Genomic DNA, 20118 nt, shown 5'->3' with positions numbered 1-20118 from the left:
GCTTAATTTTCAATAAACCAATGTTGTTAAAGAGCAAATTTTTAAAATACGGTTCCAACCAAGAGTTGTTATTGGACTGTCACTGGCAGAAACCATTTTGCCAGAGGTTCAGTGCTTCCTATAGATCTAGGAGTGAATGCGACAACAATAATTGGCAAATGGATATGATCATGTCAAGGAAATGAGCACATTTTGATGTCTAATTGAAGTTCAGTGATTTTTTTTTTTAAACTTCTGTGCTTCAGCTGTTAAATGTTAACTTCTCTTCAGGGCAGAGGATGCTGTTGCTAATTGTTAATGAAAGTGAAATAAAACACCTCCAAATCAATACATACCAGCTTCTGGAAGAATTGATAACCTGTCTAAATAGTTAAGACTTGTATTGACTATTCAGGCTCTCAGTTGTTCCTCTCTGCAGTATTTTATAGATCTTGCCAAGCTAGATGGAAAAGCATAGATGCTATCAAGAGCAACCTGCATTGTCTAATTTCTTAGGATGTGGAAAACAAAGGGGTTACCAGTGACCTTCAAGACAAAGTACAAGCATACCTCCTTAACTACTAATAATAGTGAATTTCAAATGGTGTGCAATTTAGCTTTTATCCTGCCCTCTGGATCCAAGAAGTATTAGAAGGCTTTCTGCTTTTCTTTTGCAGTCTTTATAAGATGTGACTAAAGCCTTCAAATCACTTTGTACATGAGGTTCTCTATGTTCTTTGGTGGCATTCTGTTTTTCAAGTACTTCCGCTGCCATCGTCCTTCTGCTGTGTTCCCCAGTCATGTACTTCTCTCTGCTTTCCTGCAGAATTCATAACTCCTGCAATAAATATCTCTGCTTTTTAAAACCTCACAGTCAGCCACATCCATATATGCTTAAATATTGTTGTTGATCTCATCTCTGCATTACCACTGTTGGTCTCAAATAGCTGCTGTTCCATTGAGTACACTTCCATTTAACCTTTAAGGTTCTTTCTGCCACTGTGTTACTGCCACAGCACTCCTTTAGAGTGCTCAAACTGCTCCTGTGGGTTCCCTCACCTGATGTTTTGTACAGAAGCAAAATATTGAGCAGCACTTGTTACCAGTGCCAACAGAACAACAAGTTTTGTAAATATGACTTGAAGAAATGAGCTCATAATGAGTGGTAACTTAAAATGAATGGTAGAAATGTTAATTCTTCAGAGTAACACAGGAAGCACAATAATTTTTTTAAGTTTGACAAAACTTCAGAAAATTATGGGAAAGGTAACCTTTTTTTCTTCTCCATTAGGATCTCATAATTATAAGAAGCAGCCTGATGCACATCTGGAGCCACTAGTTTATTATAGATGAAAGCTAGGCCCCCAGCTTGATAATTAGGACTTCCAGTTGCTTTTCTTCATTCTGGTATTTTACTTCCTTTCACCCTGGTTCCCCTAAGGCTAAATATTTTTTCTCTGTTTTCTTCTTACCCACTTCTGGGAACTAGGCTGGAAAACCAATGTGACTCACGAATGGGTAGAGGGTGAAAAACAGTCTCTGGCTGTATTTGAAATTTTTTTGTAAAGTCTTTCCTCTGGCAGGACTAAGGTGTGATAGATAAATAGCACTGAACAGAACTGTTCTCTATTAATTCTCAATTCTTTCCATCTGGAGCTGGGACAAAATGTCAAAGTCATTCTTCTAGAGCAAAAGGACCCCTATTTTTTATTTTTTTTATTTTTTTCAATTCTGTGTGTATCACTGACTTGGCAAGGAATTGAAAGCAAAGTTTTTACCTTTTAGAGTAAAGGCATATAGTTATAATTCTTTCTGTCTCAATTAATTTGTCACTTTCTGACTGGGTTAGGCAGGAGCAAAACCAAATAGTATCTCTATTTGCTATAGAAAACGTAAGGTGATACTATAATTGTTCTGCGCAGCAGAAATTTATTTCAATTTCAGGTCGAAACTGTAACACTGCTCTAGGATTCTTTAAATGGGAAGCTGCAAGTGCCCAACCCACTTTCTCTGTGATACGTCTCCTAAAACAAGGGACAAATAAAACATGTTCAACCCTAGGAGTCTCTTAAAATACTGTGCTATTTTGCTACCAGAGCAAAAACACTATTAAAACAGTACTGCCTTAATAAGTCTGATTCTAAGGGACAGAAGACAAGACAATTGCTTGACTTTTCTTAGACAAGAAAACTGAATTAAACTGTAATGTTCTTCTGTTTACAGAGATTTGAGCCCTAATGTTTTCTGGGCAGAAGAATCTTGACATGGGAAAGAACACCATGCGGCTTCTCTGTACTTCACTTTCTCTTGCCATGATTTGCTGGCTAGCTGAAGGTACCTTGTCAAAAACAGATGCAAAGAAAAGTTCTACAAAAAACCTGGAAGAAAAAGTAAGAGAAATAAATGAAATGCTTATCTTATCTAACATGTCCAGTGAACTAATTGAACTTTGGTAAAAAGGAACTCTCATTCTGTCAAAACAATCTTAAAAGCAACCATGCATTTCCATTGAAGCTTATGCTCACACATAAGACTACCTGAAACTGTCCTTTCCTTCACCTTTATGAGTGTCACAAATGGTTCACTCCTTGAACAAATGTGATCTAGACTTCTGGAGCTTTATCCCCCATGTACAGAAGCAGGAGGGTTTTGTCCCTCTTGCATAGTGAATGGAGATATGCTTCCATCCCTTTGGCAAGGAGCGGTAAGGAGCAGTAGTTTGGACCAAGAGCGCTAGGTCATTTACTGGTGGAGGGGAAGTTGTTCTCAGCCTTGCCAATGTATCCTTACAGAAGAGTCTGAAGAGCCTTCTAACCAGCAGTTTCTTTGCAGGCAGAAATGGTTGAGAGTCCTGTAATAATCTGAGCAAGCGAAGCCAACATGCTGAAGTCTGTCTTAACCTGCTGAGCATGTTCTTGTTTCCCACCTGTTTTCTTTCAAAACTGCAAGAGGGCACAGCAATGCAAGAGAAAGGGTGTGTATGGAGAGGAAATGTATTTACCAGTGCATGTACCAAGTATATGTACTTAGTGTTGCTAAGCACATTAGGTAAAAAGCCAGGCATGTTCAAAATCCTCTCCTTAAATTAGAAGTCTAGTTAATCCTTCATTATGCAGATACATCTCTCATTGAATTGCTTGCTTGCTCAACGTCTACCAGGAAGAAGATCTAGTCTGCAGGTAGTGAGGATAATACAAAATGTTAAGACAGGCCTTATCTTTAAAGTCCTTATGCTGAATCAATAGATGGTTTCTGTGTACTCACCATGCACACTTTGATAGGCCTTCTCACTCTATTTCTGTCTGCTAAAACTATCTGTGCTGTTTTAGTTGAAGCAGATCTTCCTTGAAGGAAGCTGTTCAGAACCTTGGCCTTCAGTAACCACAATGCAGCATACTCAGTCTAAGATATATCCAGTTTAAAAGTCGTCTTCAAGTTATTTGTTAAGAACTTCTAACCCCTTTTTATCATTTCTGGGGTAACATGCCAGAAAGCATTGACTAGAGAGCAAAATACCATCAGCTCTGATGAATGATGTTCTTTCTGATTATCACTTCTTGATTTATTTTTTTGTTTATATGCTTTTTGCCTTCCAAACAAAGTGAGTTTACTGATGATGAAAAATCATTTCTGAGCACTTTCCTGTTTCAGTTTTAAATCAAACCGCTCTGCATCATTTAAAAGTACTCAGTTTAATGATGTGATTTTTTTATTATGATTTTTTCTTTTTGAAGTCTGTTGCTATTTAAAGTAGCTGCTTTATATAGCTGGTTCTAAAAACTGTCTTCTCCCCCGAGATGCTGCATTCTGATAAAAATGTGCAAGACCGGGGACTTGTAGTTGTGGATCCAAAGGCAAAGGATATTATACTGGAACACAGAAGTTATTGCTCCAAGGAGACGAAGGAAAGACATTTCTTGGGAGATGTTCTGGGATACATTACTCCTGTAAGTTAATAAAATTAATATTTTATTTAAAAAATTAACAATAAGTTAATATAATTAATATAAGTTAATGTAAAATTAATAATAAAGTTAATAAAACCTGCAATCTTGCATTACTGCTTTAAAAGTATTTTTATAATAATGGGAACTTCTGGTCAAATACAGTCAAATAATCAGAGGATTGTTTGATAGCTGGATTGGAATTCAGGTGGTCTCAAACCCTTGTTCTCCCATCCATCTAGCTTGTTGGTAAAACAGAGATGATAGTATTCGCTTGTCTTTGAGTCATGTGAAGTTACAGTAAAGACCAGGAGGGCTACTAAGTGTCCTTATACCATGCAGCTACCACCTTGAACTTTCTAAATAAACAGTAAAAAATTTTTGCTGCTGTCAAACTGATCTCTTTTGCTATCCAGTCTTACTATTATTCAAAGCACCTTTTCTTGAATAATAAATGTTTCTTCCTTTTGTTTAGAGGATGCTTTTCACGTTTTTCAGTCTTACGCTGCTCAAAAGAGAAATAGGTGCCCTATAAATTTTCACCTTTCTCAAATTCTCTTGAACATAATTGCAGAGTCTGTAAATTCAAAACTGTGTTGGAATCTACACACAAATTCCTGTAGTTCAGGTGAATTTGCACAATTTGAAGATTGCCCTTCATGTAGATATCAGCTATAAAAATAACATCTCAGAAGGTTTCCTCAAACTAACAAATAGGGGTCTAGAAAATGATTACATTTATGTTAAAGAATTTGTATTGGTCATAAGTAAACTGAACTGTGTATCTTGCTTTTCAGCCTCTCACTTTTTTTTCTCCTTTCTTTTGCAAGTGGAACAGCCATGGCTATGACATTGCTAAGATATTTGGAAACAAATTTACACTAATCTCACCAGTCTGGTTACAAGTGAAAAGGAGAGGGAAGGAAAGGTTCCAGTTCACTGGGCTCCATGATGCTGATAAAGGTGTTATTTCCTTTTTCTTTGAATATGCTTTGCAAGTAAGATTTGGTCTTGTTGATTATTTGTCTGGTAGCTTTGGCAATATATGCATGTGGGTTTTTCTGGCTCTGCCTCGTGGTGAAGTACTTTCATCTGTTACGTTTTTTGGGGAATTTTCTTCAGAGTGAGCTTTTTTCTGTCCCCACCTCCTTCCACATGTGTACATAGTTGATCTGTCCAAAGAATAAGTGAAAGATTGGCTCTTCAAACAGGCTGTCTGCAAAGCCCCTCTTAAAGGAAGGGACAAAGAATCTGTACAGGCATAGAGACCATCTGTCTTTGGTGTTTGCAGTGTGCAGTTGTTTACCTGTTGTGGTGTTTTTCCCTCTGCAAAAACATGTGGGTGAATATGTTTTGGGAATAGAAGATAATTTCAGAGAATTTTTTCCTTTGCTGTCAAGAAACTGGCAACAAGTTCAGATTTCAGCTAATGTGTTTTTAAATAATAGCTAAGTAGTTTATGGTTTTGAACTTGATTGAAACATTTGTCTGTGGAATCTCATTTCAAACAGCTATGATTCTTACCATGTTAATACCTGCTCACAAATTAATTCTAGCGCAGTGACCACTGAGAAGAGTGGATGGGACATTTGAAAGTACCATCTTACCATGCCCTGCCCCCCCCACCCCCCAAAAAAAAAAAGGTTCCTCCCAAGTGATCAAGTGATGCTTGGTGACTACAGAATTGTTGTTCTGAGTAGGCAGTAAGATAGTTTCCCTGATGAGGCAGAACTGGAAGCAGCAGGGAGGGGCTGCTTAGGGACTATTGTAAGATTGTAGTAAATGCTCATTATGCTGTGGTGTAGGTGAATAGCTTCAAATTCTGTGTATCAGAGGATGTTTTATCTGTGTTGGTTGTGGACTAGTAGCCTGTGGCAGGAAGACAGATATAATGAAATTGTCCCACATTATTTGAAGAATGCATGAAAAAATGTTGTCGTTGTCAACATCATTTATATTTTAACAGTTGTTCTCTTACTTGATAATACTGTTTGACAGGCTGGATGAAAGATGTCAGAAAAACCTCCAAAACCATCAAAATAGGTGAGCCTCTGTTTTATGTTTGTTTGTTTTTCATCTTCTTTAACTGCTAGCTTTGTTCCAGGTGTTTATGGGAGAAAAGGAGGTTACCTTAGCATAGCTGTATGAAGGAAGAAGTCAGAGAAGAAAAATAAAAGCTGTTATCTATAGATAGCTAAGTAACTGAAGTGTTGATTCGGTTGGTGCCCTAATGTTTTGCATAAACCTCCTGTCTCTGAATAAATCCTGGGTCACAGGGCCCTCTCTGGAAGGGTGCTTTGTATACAGCACTATATGCTTACCTGGGTGAGCAGTTTCCAAACTTGTTGCTCAGGGGTTCTGCTAGTTGAAAAAAATAAATAAATATCCAAATCTGAGTCAGTCAGACTTTCCTCCATGATAGTAGAAAGTCCTCCTTTGGCTCTTCTCCCCTTGAAGCTGGAAATTCAAGGGATGTGCTACAGTGTTTGTCTCTAGGGAAAATCGCAAATATTGCTATAGAGATAATACCATGCTGGACTGTGCTTGTATCTGATGTATTCTGTTTCTGCAGAAATATTCCAGTGTAGATAATAAATTCTTAATTTTCAGTACTGATCGTTGACTTTGCTTGATAGTGCCTCGAATTTTGTTTGATGGCTGGACTTATCAGGACTTCGAGAGTGTGTTTGGCAGCGAGGATGAGATAGAGGAACTTTCCAAGAGCATGGCTCTACTAGCCAAGGTAAAAAGAGTTTTTCTACAAAATAAAATTTTGCTCCAAACAATAATGAGGCAGGATTCTTAAGAGTGTGTCCTAGTATGTGCCCAATTCCTGTAAATATGAAGTATAGCAACACTTAAGTGCAGTTAACTACAAGTCTAAAGTGAGACTATGTAAGTCTGATCGACATAGCCTTGTTAAGTTATCGTTGGCAGCGACACTGGTGACTTTTGCCTGCTATAAACTCTGATTGATAAAACCTGTTCCAAACAGCTGACAGGCTGAATGTTATATAGGCAATAGTGGATACCTGATAAACTTCTCATGGAGCTTGCCTAGTGAGAAGACTGCTTTCTTTTTAATTTCTATTAAAAAAATAAATCTGTTAAGCATGGACTATACTAATTAGTGGCATTTTTTGATAGGCAGAAGAAGGATCATGAGTGCAATCAGTGCTGTTTTCTGTGTTACAGGAGTACCTTCAGGCTCAGCGTGCTAAAGCTGATGAGCCACTTTTAATACCAAGAATAACTCACTGGATGTCTGTTGCTGTACAGTTTTGTTTAGGTCTGAAAAACCAGTTTCCCTAAAATGTTAAGAGGCTGGGTAGAAGAGAAGAGGATTTCCGTTAAGGAATGGCTACTGTTTGCTAAGGTTTTCTGGGCAGCCCTTTAGCTAATGACTTCAGAGCTATGCATCTGTAGGAGTAGACAAGTTGCACCCAAAAGACATTCAGCTTTCAGTGGTTGATTCATGACAGCCTGCTTAATTATTGTCAGAATAAGTTTTCTCACTTGCTACATGATGTAAAGAAATCTTAGTGTCCTCTAGAGAAAGATGGATCATAAGTAGAGGTAAACTGAATAGTTTCTTAAAATTTGTAACTGATACATCAGTTCTAGGTCCTCAGTAACAGTTGGCCTCTTAAGGAAAGGGTACTCAAGTACGACAGTATCCTTGATCATGCTAAACATAAATTATCACAAGTGAGATTAATTGTGGGAGATGTTTGGAGTCATGCATATGCCAAGCTAGCATTTACATCTTTAGACTCGAGAGCTCATGAGTTTTTTCCCAATATACATGTAAATGTGTGTCAAATAATTTGCTTAACAACCAACTTCCATTAATAGCTGCATTTTCCCAATCCAATACTGGTTTATCCTGTAAGAGTAGAAGTCATGGACAACTAATATGAGGTTTTCATCTTTTGCATGTTTGTTAAATGATTTGTACTTTTCTTTGACTTCTTAATGAAATGCTATGTTAAAGACAAAGCTGGTAAAAGAATACAAAGCATGTTCAATGTGCACTAGGACAAGTAAAACTTCAGTAATTGTGTGCTTTAATACTGTACTATCATCTGTGGCACAAGCCTAATGAATAAGCATGGTGATTAACTGTATGTTGTTGTCAATTCCATTTATTTAGAATGAAAATTTTGATGGTTTTGTAGTTGAAGTTTGGAGTCAGCTGGGAAATCAAAAGCAAACGTGAGTATAAATCTTTAGGATGCAATTCCTAAAAATCAGCACTTTTAAAGCATCTTTTTAATTTGCCCATCTTGATTTGATTTTGTCATTATAAATAAATGCACATTCTAGGACAACTGAAGATTGTTCCACTTACTGTAGAATGAAGTTCTCTCTGAGTTCTCCTTGAGAACTCTACATGAGCTCCAAGATTACATAATAATCTTCATAGTGGGCCTGACAGACATTAGCCTTTCATACTTGAGTTCTGGAAGATGTTGTACACGGGTTAAGAGGATACCTCAGTTGCATGCTTATTCAGACGTTGGCCCTGGCCTTTATTATAACATTGTTTTGGGTTACTGGGTGAAGCTTGGAATCATGGGATGCTTTCAAGACCACCAAATTTGAGTGAGTAAGGAAACCTTCCAAACTCATTCACTGAATTCACTGAATTTTTAGAGTTGGAAGGGACCATAAAGATCATCTAGTCCAACTCCTCTGCTGAAGCAGGATTGCCCAGAGCATGTTAGAGCATGTTACTCAGGATTGCATTCAGGCGGGTCTCGAAAATCTCCAGAGAAGGGGACTCCACAACCTCCCTGGGCAGCCTGTTCCAGGGCTCTGTCACCCTCACTGTGAAGAAGTTTTTTCTCATATTTGAGTGGAACCTCCTATGTTCCAACTTGTGCCCATTGTCCCTCGTCCTCTCACTGGCAACCACTGAAAAGAGTCTGGCTCCCTCCTCCTTCAACCCACCCTTGAGATACTTATAAGCATTGATAAGGTCTCCCCTCAGCCTTCTCTTCTCCAGGCTGAAGAGTCCCAGCTCTCTCAGCCTTTCTTCATAAGGGAGATGCTCCAATCCTTGAATCATCCTCGTTGCCCTTTGCTGGACTCTTTCCAGTAGTTCCCTATCCCTCTTGAATTGGGGAGCCCAGAACTGGATGCAGTATTCCAGTTGTGGCCTCACCAGTGCAGAGTAGAGGGGGAGAATGACTTCCCTCGACCTACTAGCCACACTCCTCCCTATGCAGCCCAGGATTCCATTGGCCTTCCTGGCCACAAGAGCACACTGCTTGCTCATTGTCATTTTGCTGTCTACCAGGACCCTCAGATCTTTCTCTTCAGAACTTGACTCCAACAGGTCCACACCTAACCTGTATTGGTGCCTAACGTTCTTCTTCCCCAGGTGCAGGACCCTACACTTTTCCCTGTTGAACCTCATGAGGTTCTTCCTTGCCCAGCTCTCCAGCCTGTCCAGGTCTTGCTGGATGGCAGCACGGCCCTCTGGGGTGTCAGCCACTCCTCCCAGTTTGGTATCATCAGCAAACTTGCTGAGGATACATTCGGTCCCCTCGTCCAGGTTGCTGATGAATATGTTGAACAGGACTGGACCAGGACTGGACTCTTTATATAAAGTTCTTCTAGACGTATTGAAACTAAAACCAAAATCCCCAACCTGAAGCAAATCTAGGGAAAAACTGCCTTCCAGTTCATGCAAGCACAGTATATTTGAAACTTTGGGGTAGTTGATCTACCTTTTGGTAGGTTCACTATGAAGTTTCAGTGAGTCTGAATTTATTGTAGCTGCTAAGACTAAAGGGCTTACCCATATTAAGCTGTTTCCTGACATGTTCTAATCCATTGCAAAAAAAAATAATCCTTGAGCAAAAGCCCCTTGGCTGTCTTAACATCTTGGACAGAGTCAAAGTAAGGCAAGTTCCAAACTGCTGCTTCAGGAGGAAAAGGCAGAACAGAACGTGTGTTGAAATGAATAATTCAGTGCAGCAATCTTAAGATTTTGTGTTAGTTCTCTCAGGAAATTCAGGCGTCCATTTCCTAAAGCACAATATTCCGACCATCTCTCTACTGCCTAAAATGTCTGGGGGGAAAATAGCTTAAAAGAGAGCTCCACAGAATGAACACTTCATTATGGAAGACTTTCACCTTTCAAAAAGGGTTATTTCAGGTTATTCTGTTTAGGGCAAATGTTATTGACTGATGGCATATAATAGTACACACAGTTCTAGAAATAACTATTAACGGAGTTCTGTGTTTTCCCTATAAAATCAACACTTGGGAACAAAGAATTGAAACTGCAGAATCTTTGTAGCCTTGTCAGTGGCTCCACCATTTGCACTGAAACAAATAATCCTTAAGCTAATGATCCTTAGATGCTCTTGCACATAACTAGGTGATTTGCCAGGTTGTTCCTAAGATTTGATCTCTATACTGAGATCTGAAGCTGTGGCAATATCTTAGTAAGACAACCAACAAGGTCATTTGAGCAATAGTAACTGCCAAACAGAAGTTGGCTGTAGTGGACAGTTTATCTACTGTGCTTATTGATGCTTTTCCTATTAGTTAACTTACATGAATGTAAGACAGAGCGTATTACTGTGATTTTAAGACTCACTGAACACCAGTTTAAGCACGCTAGCCCCAAAGTGCTGTATTGTAAATGACACACATGAACAAAGCATGCTTTTCTATTAGCTCCAAGGGGAGTTTACTTGTGGCATGGTACAAATGTTATGCTTTGCCAGGTGTAACACTGGTTCAAAACAGCATTGCTTGTCCCATCTTGTGTGATAAGATCTGTTTGTACTAGAGGAGGTGCTGCTCTTTGGTTGCTGTAGCCTTCAGTGTCTGAGTGTTATTTAGGTGAAGTAATAGCAGCCCCACTTACACATTCACTGTCCGTCTGTTTGGATAGACAGGAGTGGGAAGTATTTTCCATAACTTCAGAGAAGGAAAGGCTATTCTCATAGAGTAGAATGGTAACTGCCTCCTTTGCTCTGAGTCAGTAATGTTTGATCATATGTGGCCACCTGTGGAAAAGACTTTAGGATTATTCTAACTAAAAATGTGAAAGATGGTGTTTGGCAGAAAAACGTGAACAGAAACAAAAGTTATGAACTGCAGATTTTCCTCCTCTTCAATACCAGTTTTGATTTAAGTGCTTCATTTTAAACTCATCTCTGTTTTTTTTTCCTCCCTTTATTGCCACTCTCTTAGAAATGGTTAGAGTGTTTAAGTTGCAAAATACCTTGTGTTAGGCTTTCTGAATAAGGCTAATCTAGGCAGCAAGCTGAAGCTAGGCTTGTGTGTGGAATTACGGTTGTTTTGTGAAAGTAAAAGCACATCATTACATTAAAATTTTATCTCATGATGCTTATAAGTTATGGGACCAGTGACTTCATTTTGAGATTAAGTTGGTTTGTCTATCACTTGCTGTAAAACTGGATGGCTTGTGTATCCAGTGCTCCAAGGGGTTTTCCCTACCAATGTTTTTTGGAGTGTATAGGTGCTTTGAATAGATCTTGAGGGGCAGAATTAAGTGAACATAGCAGCTTGGCAAGCCTGTATTTTTATTGCACATTGGGTGCTGTTACTTTGGGATCTTGTAATTTCCTCTGGAATAGCAAAGTGGAGTTATTAATGATAAATGGGTAAGCACAGACAATCTTTTGCTCCGCTTGTCCCTGCCAGAAAAGTATTAGAGCAGCCCATGACCTCTTTAGCCCACAGAGTGGCAGTATTGTAACGTGAGTCAAACCTGATCTTCCTTGTCACATTGCGTCTTTCGAAAGTGACAAACACCAGTAGTAAACGGTGTTCTTAGTCTTGGAAGGGTGGGGGTCAGTTGACAGGTAGATGTCAACACAGAGATGAACCCAAATCCTTCGGAGATGTGAAGCATTCATAGAACAGCAATTGTGTATGCTCCATATAAAGCATCTGTATGAACTCTTAGGTATATAGTCTAGGCTTTCCTGATTCAGATCCTTCAAGGTCAAACACCTGAAATTAGCTTAACCTACTTCTAGGTAAAGGAACAAAAGATCATAATGATGCTCACAGTCTGCCTTCAAATTACTTTCAGAGCTGTCTGACAATACAAGTAGACTTGCCTAGCTAATACATTTCATTCCTATTATTTAGTGTGAAAATGTTTTAGTTTAAAAAGAAAATTTAAAAAAAGTTGCGTTGTTTTTTTTTTTTCTGAAATGCAAGGAGTGGTCTCACGTAAGCAGTTAGCAACATGTTATTGAGACACAACACAGGTGCATAAAAAATACCTGGGGGTATGCTGCAGCTGCCAGCTTGCCTTATGAAATGACAGAGCAGTGGTGTGGATCTAGGTAAAAAATATTTCACTTAGAATCATTATGGTTTTCATTCTTCAAAACATAAAGTAGGTGTATACCTAGCTATTAAATTGATAAATAATAAAATGGCACTCAGTTATTCTAGTGCATCCTTTTGTGTATCTGTGTTGAGGGGAAAGCTGAGGAAATGATTCCTGTTATTTTTTTAATGGTCTTATGGAAAAGATCCATGATCCGATCCAGTGTGCTACCTTAGTGGTGCAGGAACACTTAATATAGCACAAAATTTCTTTATCAGACTTAAAATTATCAGAGTGGGATTTGCTTATGGAACATTTGTGCTTAATATGTCCACTCTCATAAGTGATACTTTTTAGCAGAGTACACCAATATTTCTTGAGTCAAGTGAGTCTGCAAAAGAATCTCAAAACCTGCAAATTAGTGTCCTAACTCACTAATAAATTGGGTTATGATTTAAGCACTACATGTATCAGAAAGCTGGATTAATTGCAGGTGAAGCTCTCTTCTCAGTAGATCTCAGCTCAGCAAGTGTCTCCATGAGATACCTTTTTTCCAATAGCTGAACATGAATTTTGGTTGGGTTAGAGAGGCATGATGACATCTTCATAACACAAGCTCTCCTCATTGTCTTGATGTTGTGGCTTGAAACACTGAATTGTCTAAAGACCTTTTGACAATTAAATTTTGTATGGAGATACTTGCAACCAGGTAACAGGGTTAACTGTGCAAAGCTTTTGTAACCCATAAATCCTGTGACCAGCCTCTTCAAGAACCTATAATCACTGAGTATTTTTAAAATGAGTCAAATTCAGACACTTCTCTGTCAGCACTGTGCATGTTTCTAGAAGATCTTGAGTTTTTGTGTACTCACTTCAACATTAGAAATGAATGAAAATTCTTCCTGCAAGGCCTAAGTTATCTAAAAAGAGCCTTCAGTTTCCTGTCTATCCTAGCTGGCATTACAGATGAGGTAAAATGTTGCTAAGATGTTATGTTGCTGGCATCCGCTAAGACGTGAAATTCTGTGGTTTAAGGCTCACCAATATCTTTTGTTTTACATCTTAAGCAGAACTAACGTAATCTGGTTTTGCTTGTTTTCAAGAACGAAAAATTTCCAATTCATTCTGGTTTGGGGTTTGAATTGCTCTGTAATGCTTAGCATACTAAAGTGTTAAATTATATTATTATCTAAAATTATATCTATCCGTTGTACTGCTTTCTTTTGCATATTCATTTAAATATTGATTTTTACCAACAGTATAAATTTTATTTAAGATAATTATTTGCCTAAATATAGCAGCCTTGTTTCATGTTAGATATCCTAAGCAGCCTGGTCTCTGGCTGTTCATGTAGGGTCCTAGATGCCTTGAGTCTTACACAGCATGTGTAATGTATGCATGCTTTATATACCTCCGGATGTATAAAATGGCATTAGGTTCTTATATTTAGATGCTGAAATACCACCTGTTCTCTCCCAAGAAACTGAATTGTCTTGATGTGTGCGTGGACCTAGGTTTTAGGGGGGTTATACTGACCAGTTTGGGCTCCTGTAGACCTCTAATACAGTACCCTCTATAGTACTGGTACATCTTTCCTATGATTTCTGGGAATAGAATTACTGATATACAAATCGCAATGTGGTCAAATTTAATGTGAGGTGAAAGACTGCAGCTAACTGATGCTGCCTCCTCTCGTGCTGACAGTCATTGCACAGTGAAAAAGGATTCAGCTTTCCATCTTTTATTTTAACACATAAGAAATCAGTCTCCTAACAAAAATCGAAATTAGCCAAGATATCCTTTGCAGACGATAGCTCAATTCTAACGTGTTTTGCTGCTTCCTGTAGTTTAAACCTGCTTCTTAAGTAAGTAACTGTCTTTTATCTAGAACTTTATTGATTAATTTTGCAATAAAATATTCCAAGTTATTAATCCTGTGGAATAATAACAGGACCAGAAGAAATGGTCTGGTCTGAAGTTGCAGCAGGGGAAGTTTAGATTAGATACTAGGAAGAATTACTTTACTGAGAGAGTGGTCAGGCACTGGACCAGCCTGCCCAGGGAGGTGGTGGAGTCGCCATCCCTGGAGGTATTTAAGAAACGTGTAGACATGGCACTTCAGGGAATGCTCTAGTGCCTGAGATTGTTGGTTTCTGTCAGTTTGTGGTTTGTTTGTGTGGTGTTTTTTTGTTGGGTTTTTTTTGGTGGTTGGACTCGATCTCAAAAGTCCCTTCCAACCATGAGGATTTTGTGATTCTGATTTAAGTTTAGAAATGTACATGGCAGAAATATTGAGATAACTAAATAAGCAGGCAAACCTTTGCTTGCTTTCTCAGTTAACAGCTAGACAGGACCATGTCTCTCCTGTTAATCTTACTTGGGGGTTTATCAAGTGGTTTTTTTCTCCAGAGACGTGGGTCATGTTGTGAAAAAGACATGAATGTACCCATCAGAATCTCACAGCGTACATAAAAGTGCACGCATTATTCTGATCAGTCTGGCATTAGCTGACAGATGGCACTGCCATCACACAGACTCAATCTGAAAAAATGATTTTTTAATTTTTTTTGTCATCACGTGCTGCAGGCACTTGGTATCATGCAGAAGATGACCTTCAGACATCTTATTAATGTTGGTAGGAGTATAGGAGCAAAAAGCTCTTCTGGCAGTTCTATCCTTCATGTTAGTCCCTGAAAAATTAATCTATTAATCAAAGATTTGCCATAATTCACTCCAGTTTCTTAGTATTAACTAGGCAATGAAATAGCACAAAAGGGCAATTTCTTCTTGAAATAGACAGCTTTATTCTGTCCAATTTTCTTGACAAGGCATAAATTTTAGGGAGTATTGACTACCAACTTGTGCAAAAAAGCGGCTGAAGTTGGAAAATTGCAGAGTTCTGAAGGGTCATGTGACTGAAGGGAAGGCTACAACAGCTTTACATGTCTTTTACAAGACTTTTCGAATACACCTACACACACTCTTGTGCATAAAGTAAACTGTAGTACAAGGTGTCCCAAACGAAATAGACCAGCAACGCTGGAAGAAGCGACTTCTGAAAAAATAAGCTTCCTTCACGCTTTGGGTGATGAAAATTTGGAGGCCTGCAATACTTTATAGGGAACAAGATACTTTGAAATCATGAACACTTGGAAAATTGACCTACCATATAGTAGTGATAACAGAAGGCCTGAAATAGTAGGAATGAAGTAGACCTTAATTAACTCAAGATACAGCCTTAAAGCTGCCAATGTTTTAGTAGCTACTCTGAAGTTAAATTTGACAATGGTGAAGTCTCTGGTAAATATTTAATGAAGCCTTTTCAGGAAGACTGATTCTATTCCCACTTTTCTGCACCTCATTATAATGTTTAAAATGTCAGTAACTTTTCTTTCAAAATTACCAGTGGTAATATGGGAGAATATTGTGCTTCAAACACTGGAAAGCACTGTTGCAACACAGTAAAGTTTTAATTTGTAGCACAAGATAAATGAGCATTCTGCTCTTGCTGTTTGGGGGAGAGGGGAAGAGTGTACATTTGATTTACATAATCTGTCTTGGCTGACAAATGGAAGGGAGCCTAAATTAAGTCTTCAACCATTAATCCTGTCTGATTTGCTAAAAAGTTTTAAGAGCCCAGAGACCTGGTTTGACAGGTTAGTGAGCAGATGTTAATCTGGGTTTCTTGAGCAAGAATCTGCAGTTGTCCAGCTACCCCTTTTCCTCCTGACCTCCTTCAAGTTGAAACTAGTTATTTTTTGGCCAGAGCTATTCTGCACAGATTTGGTGGTGGGAGGAGAGAAGTGGCTGTTTTGATAGAGTCTGGTTTTAGTTTGAGTCCTGTCTGTTAGCTACAAAATAAAACCAGCAATCCAAACTGCACTCCTGCCCCTTTATCAGGCCAAAAATCTCTGTCCTTCATTTACAGGTGTAGGTTGTGGTTCTACGCTCTATGCCTTTCTAGTTTTAAAATATGACTGCTTTTGTGCAGTCACTGTTTTTATGTGCACATCACTGCTTTTGTGGATACATTTTTACCTCTGCTGGCTAATCACCAGTGTCTGACATTGCCAAGAAAGGGGAAACCTTGAATTCAATATTCACGTGATTATTTTTTTCTCTGCATCTTGTTCAAAATAATCCCAACTGCTTTTCTTCTTATGCTTCAAAGCATTTCTACCTGGATAGCAAAGTTTTAGGAGCTGGGGCAGATATGTGAAGATGCAGAGTGGGTGTGGGGGTGTTGGCCTTGTTTCTAAATGAAGAGAAAAGACGTTATCTTGCTTTGCACTTATGTTAGGTTCTTTTATCCTATTCTGCCCCTCCTTCTGTCCCTTCACCTTATAAAGCATTAAATTTAAAGTCAGCAAGTGTTTTGCGTGCTGTAGAAGTCTCAAAGTTCCTACAGCTGGAAAAGGCAGGCTGGCAGAGAATAGAGATCCCTGCTGATAAACAGTGTAGAATCATCTCAGAGCCAGAGGAATTGAATCTTGGTGAAATTTATCTTGTATGTAGCATCTCTGACATCTAATAAAGGGTGCACTCATACTGCGGTTTGGGCATAATTTGTTAAAAAGGTCACTTAGCCATGAGACACAAATCAGTGGGAAAGAAGGCTTAGCTTGTTCTAATACTGATTATAGTTTTTGATCAGACTGTGTCATGTGGGAGCTGTGATGTGTATGTTGGAATCAATAAATGTCTGTTTAGTTTAGTGCTGTAATTTTTTAAAGTGTTCCTATAGAAAAGGATTCTTCTTTGCTATAATTGATTTGTCTGAATCATGACACTCTTGATGTGGAATGCATATGATAAGGAAATGGGAGGGAAAGCTGTTACTTTCCCAGAGCAAGAATGGTAGAAGTACGTGTTGCAGACAGACCAAAAGCTGATTCCTGTAATCTCATGTCTCCCCCCAAAAGAGAAACATAGGTGGCAGTGTGACAGTTCATTGTCAAAAGCTATTCAGCACTGCCAGCTCTCAAATTGTAAGCACAAAATACTGATAGTATTGAGAAAGTGATAAAACTTGCTTTGCCAGGATTTTGAGAGTAATGGCTTTCGTACCGTCCTTAGGAAGTTTTCATCAGGCATCAAACCATTTCAGAGAGAATTAAAATACTTTGTTACCTTTGAATAGTTTCTACATTGTGCAAGTCAAGCATCATTACTGTGATGGATAATTATATTGAAGATCAATGATTTCAGAAGAATATCTCGAGGATGATACTGCCTTGAAAGGCATGACAGTACCAAAAGTTGTTTCTGAGAGTTCAGGTCTAATTCAGTTTAAGTGGGGCAAACAACTTGGATGATCGCTTATGTATATTTTGCCTTTCCTGCTTTAGCACTTTAAGCCTACTGTAATGGGTCGCAAAGTTGCTTTCTATTCAGTTCAGGTTTAAGCATAGTTCTGAACAGATCTAGAATTCTGTGCTGATATCATGTCTGACTGCCTTTGTGTATCCAACCTGTCAGTGGATAAGTACAAAACTTGACTTTGTTCTGAAAAATCTAATCACTTAAGGAAGGCACACAGAAGGGCCATATTTATATTGCAAATTGAAGGTAATATTGGACTCTTCTTAAGATAACAATAGTCATTAAACTTTTTTGTATCTGCAGTCTGTCTCTGAAGGATTTTCTATTAATATCACCCTTCAAATCAGGAAGACCAAAAACAGTTTGAGAATTTTGGAGTTTATTTTCCCATTGAAATGTTTAGAATTTGGATATGAAAATCAGCTTTTGTGAAAGCCTTTAAATGATGCATATGGAAGGTGATACTTCCAGATATGACATTGTCAAACATTTATTTTGTAGCTATAATGTATTGAGAAACAAGAGGATTATTTATACAGAAAAAAACAGCAGCAGAAATGTTTCTAAATACAGGCTTCAGAAATATCCTTTGAAGATTGCATGTCTTGCTGTAAAAGCATCTTTACAAGTTCTCAGACCTCGTGTGTAGTAATAGATTGACAACTTGAATCTATTCAATAGCTGCGTGTCTCAGAACTGTGTTTGATTCTTCTATTGATTTAATTCTTTTTACTGAATATGACCTCAAGAGGTAACCTGCTCTGATAATATATGCTGGTTTTACATGCTAACAATGCATAATTAGATTAAAATACAGCTAGGAAGTGTTTGAGCCCCAAGGTGATCACCAGTTCCAATAAAACTAAGACCATCTCCAGCAGTTCAGCGTTCTTAGTCCTGGAAGAGGGTAAACCTCTGATCAGTCTTCCTCATTTTTTTCTCTGCTATGGTTATTCACGACAAAGTATGTTTTGCTCTCTTGCCAGCTGCATATTTTCAATTATTTCTACAGTTACTTGTTAGCTTGCTCTTGCCAATATATAGCACCAGTTTTACTGCCTTTTGCTCTAACAATATATTTATATTTCAGGGAGTTGATTCACTTGCTCATTCACCTTTCTGAAGCTCTACATGAAGCACAGCTTAAACTCATATTGGTCATCCCTCCTGCAGTTGCAGCAGGGTAAGTATTCCTGTTTAGGTGTCAGGTTCCAGAGGAGATACTTTCTTGTCCGAAACACAATAAATTCAAAGCTTTGTGTGTAGCTGTGCAGCCTAAATGAGTAAGAAATTATTTGAATTTGATTGGTAGTCATGTCTTCATGCATGTTGCACTGAATAGTCTTAACAACTGTGTGCATTCATATATACCTCATAACTTTTGATGTTGAGATAACTTGCAGAGGGGCCTGCTATTGTGGTGTTAAACCAAAATGAATGGTAAGAACTTCCAGGAGAGCAAGAGCAGGAACAGTTGTGGAACTTACTGACTTGTTGCCAAGGAGTGAAAAGGGTATCATAGAGGTAGCATATAAAAAAATCTTTCTGAGCTTCTGGGCACGATTTCAGCTATGATAGACAGCACTTATTCTTCAAGTAAGAAAAACAGAGCTACGGGAAGGAATTGTATCTATAATAGGGCTGTGGGGTTTTAAAATTATTTATTTTGACTTGGTAGTTCATATGTACAGAAAATGCATTTAGTAAGAGGATAATATTTAGAATTGTTAATGATTCTGTTTATTTGTGCAATGATTTGAATCTGATGAATGTAACAGTTTATATGCTCTTCTGGCTCAACAGCAGTAAGCAATTCTTATCTTTCAGTGTTTATAGCAGAGAGATACTTACTTCCTAAGATTGTATTTGTTGAAAAAACAAAACCCATGTGGAAAATGAGAATGTAATTTCATTATATGTGGAAGGAATTTGAATCCTCTTAAAGTTTTTACACTTTTAGGAAAAGATTCTGTATTGTCTCCAGGTGATCTATAGTAAAACTGAAAAATCACAGTTTTACAATATCTCTAGTCTCTGGAAAGAAAATGGCACTCCAGTATTTTGGTATTTCAGGGAGATTGTACCTGGTCCTTCATGGTTTTGTGTGATCAATCAGTGAGTACATCCATGTGAGAGTGAGCAGACAGAACTGAAGTCAAGGGTGGAAGGTGATTCAGAATATCAGCAGAGTGATGTGACTTCGTTATTGTGATTTCAAATTGAAATGTGGGCTATGCCAATGCTATAAAGCTTTATTAGCAAGAGTGTTGCCAGTATCCATCTGCCATTTCGTAACATTAGTTCACATTTGGATGCCCTTCCAGATTAAAAAAAGATGCATGGTATTCTTGAATCATTAGCACAGCTATCTGCTCTGCTACCTTGTGGAAGACTGTTTATGGTATACAATAGTGCTACAAGGATATGCAAGGAATACATCATGCCTTTCAGAGACTTGTGGTAATAAGGGTTATCTTATCCTAAAAACTACCAGGTTCTGAATCTCTGTATTCCACTCTTGCCTTTCCTTGCTTCTCAAAGGTG

At 38.2% G+C, this 20118-nt stretch overlaps 1 protein-coding gene across 1 annotated transcript in view; it reads left to right on the top strand.

Moving 5' to 3' along the window:
* Positions 1-2132: 2132 nt before the first annotated feature.
* CHID1 (chitinase domain containing 1) overlaps positions 2133-20118 on the top strand; it is a 114397-nt gene continuing 96411 nt past the window's right edge. Inside the window, exons 1-7 of the mRNA XM_074149330.1 lie at positions 2133-2369; positions 3777-3926; positions 4754-4886; positions 5922-5966; positions 6560-6666; positions 8077-8138; positions 18665-18757. Coding sequence (XP_074005431.1) covers positions 2217-2369; positions 3777-3926; positions 4754-4886; positions 5922-5966; positions 6560-6666; positions 8077-8138; positions 18665-18757 — 743 coding nt within the window. The 5' untranslated portion in view covers positions 2133-2216. The remainder of the gene's footprint in view (positions 2370-3776; positions 3927-4753; positions 4887-5921; positions 5967-6559; positions 6667-8076; positions 8139-18664; positions 18758-20118) is intronic.

The sequence above is a fragment of the Numenius arquata genome, chromosome 6, assembly GCF_964106895.1.
Source record: "Numenius arquata chromosome 6, bNumArq3.hap1.1, whole genome shotgun sequence".
Classification (NCBI taxonomy): Eukaryota; Metazoa; Chordata; class Aves; order Charadriiformes; family Scolopacidae; genus Numenius; species Numenius arquata.
Note: the sequence above shows the minus strand (reverse complement) of the source record. Positions and strands in the feature narration are given on the sequence as shown.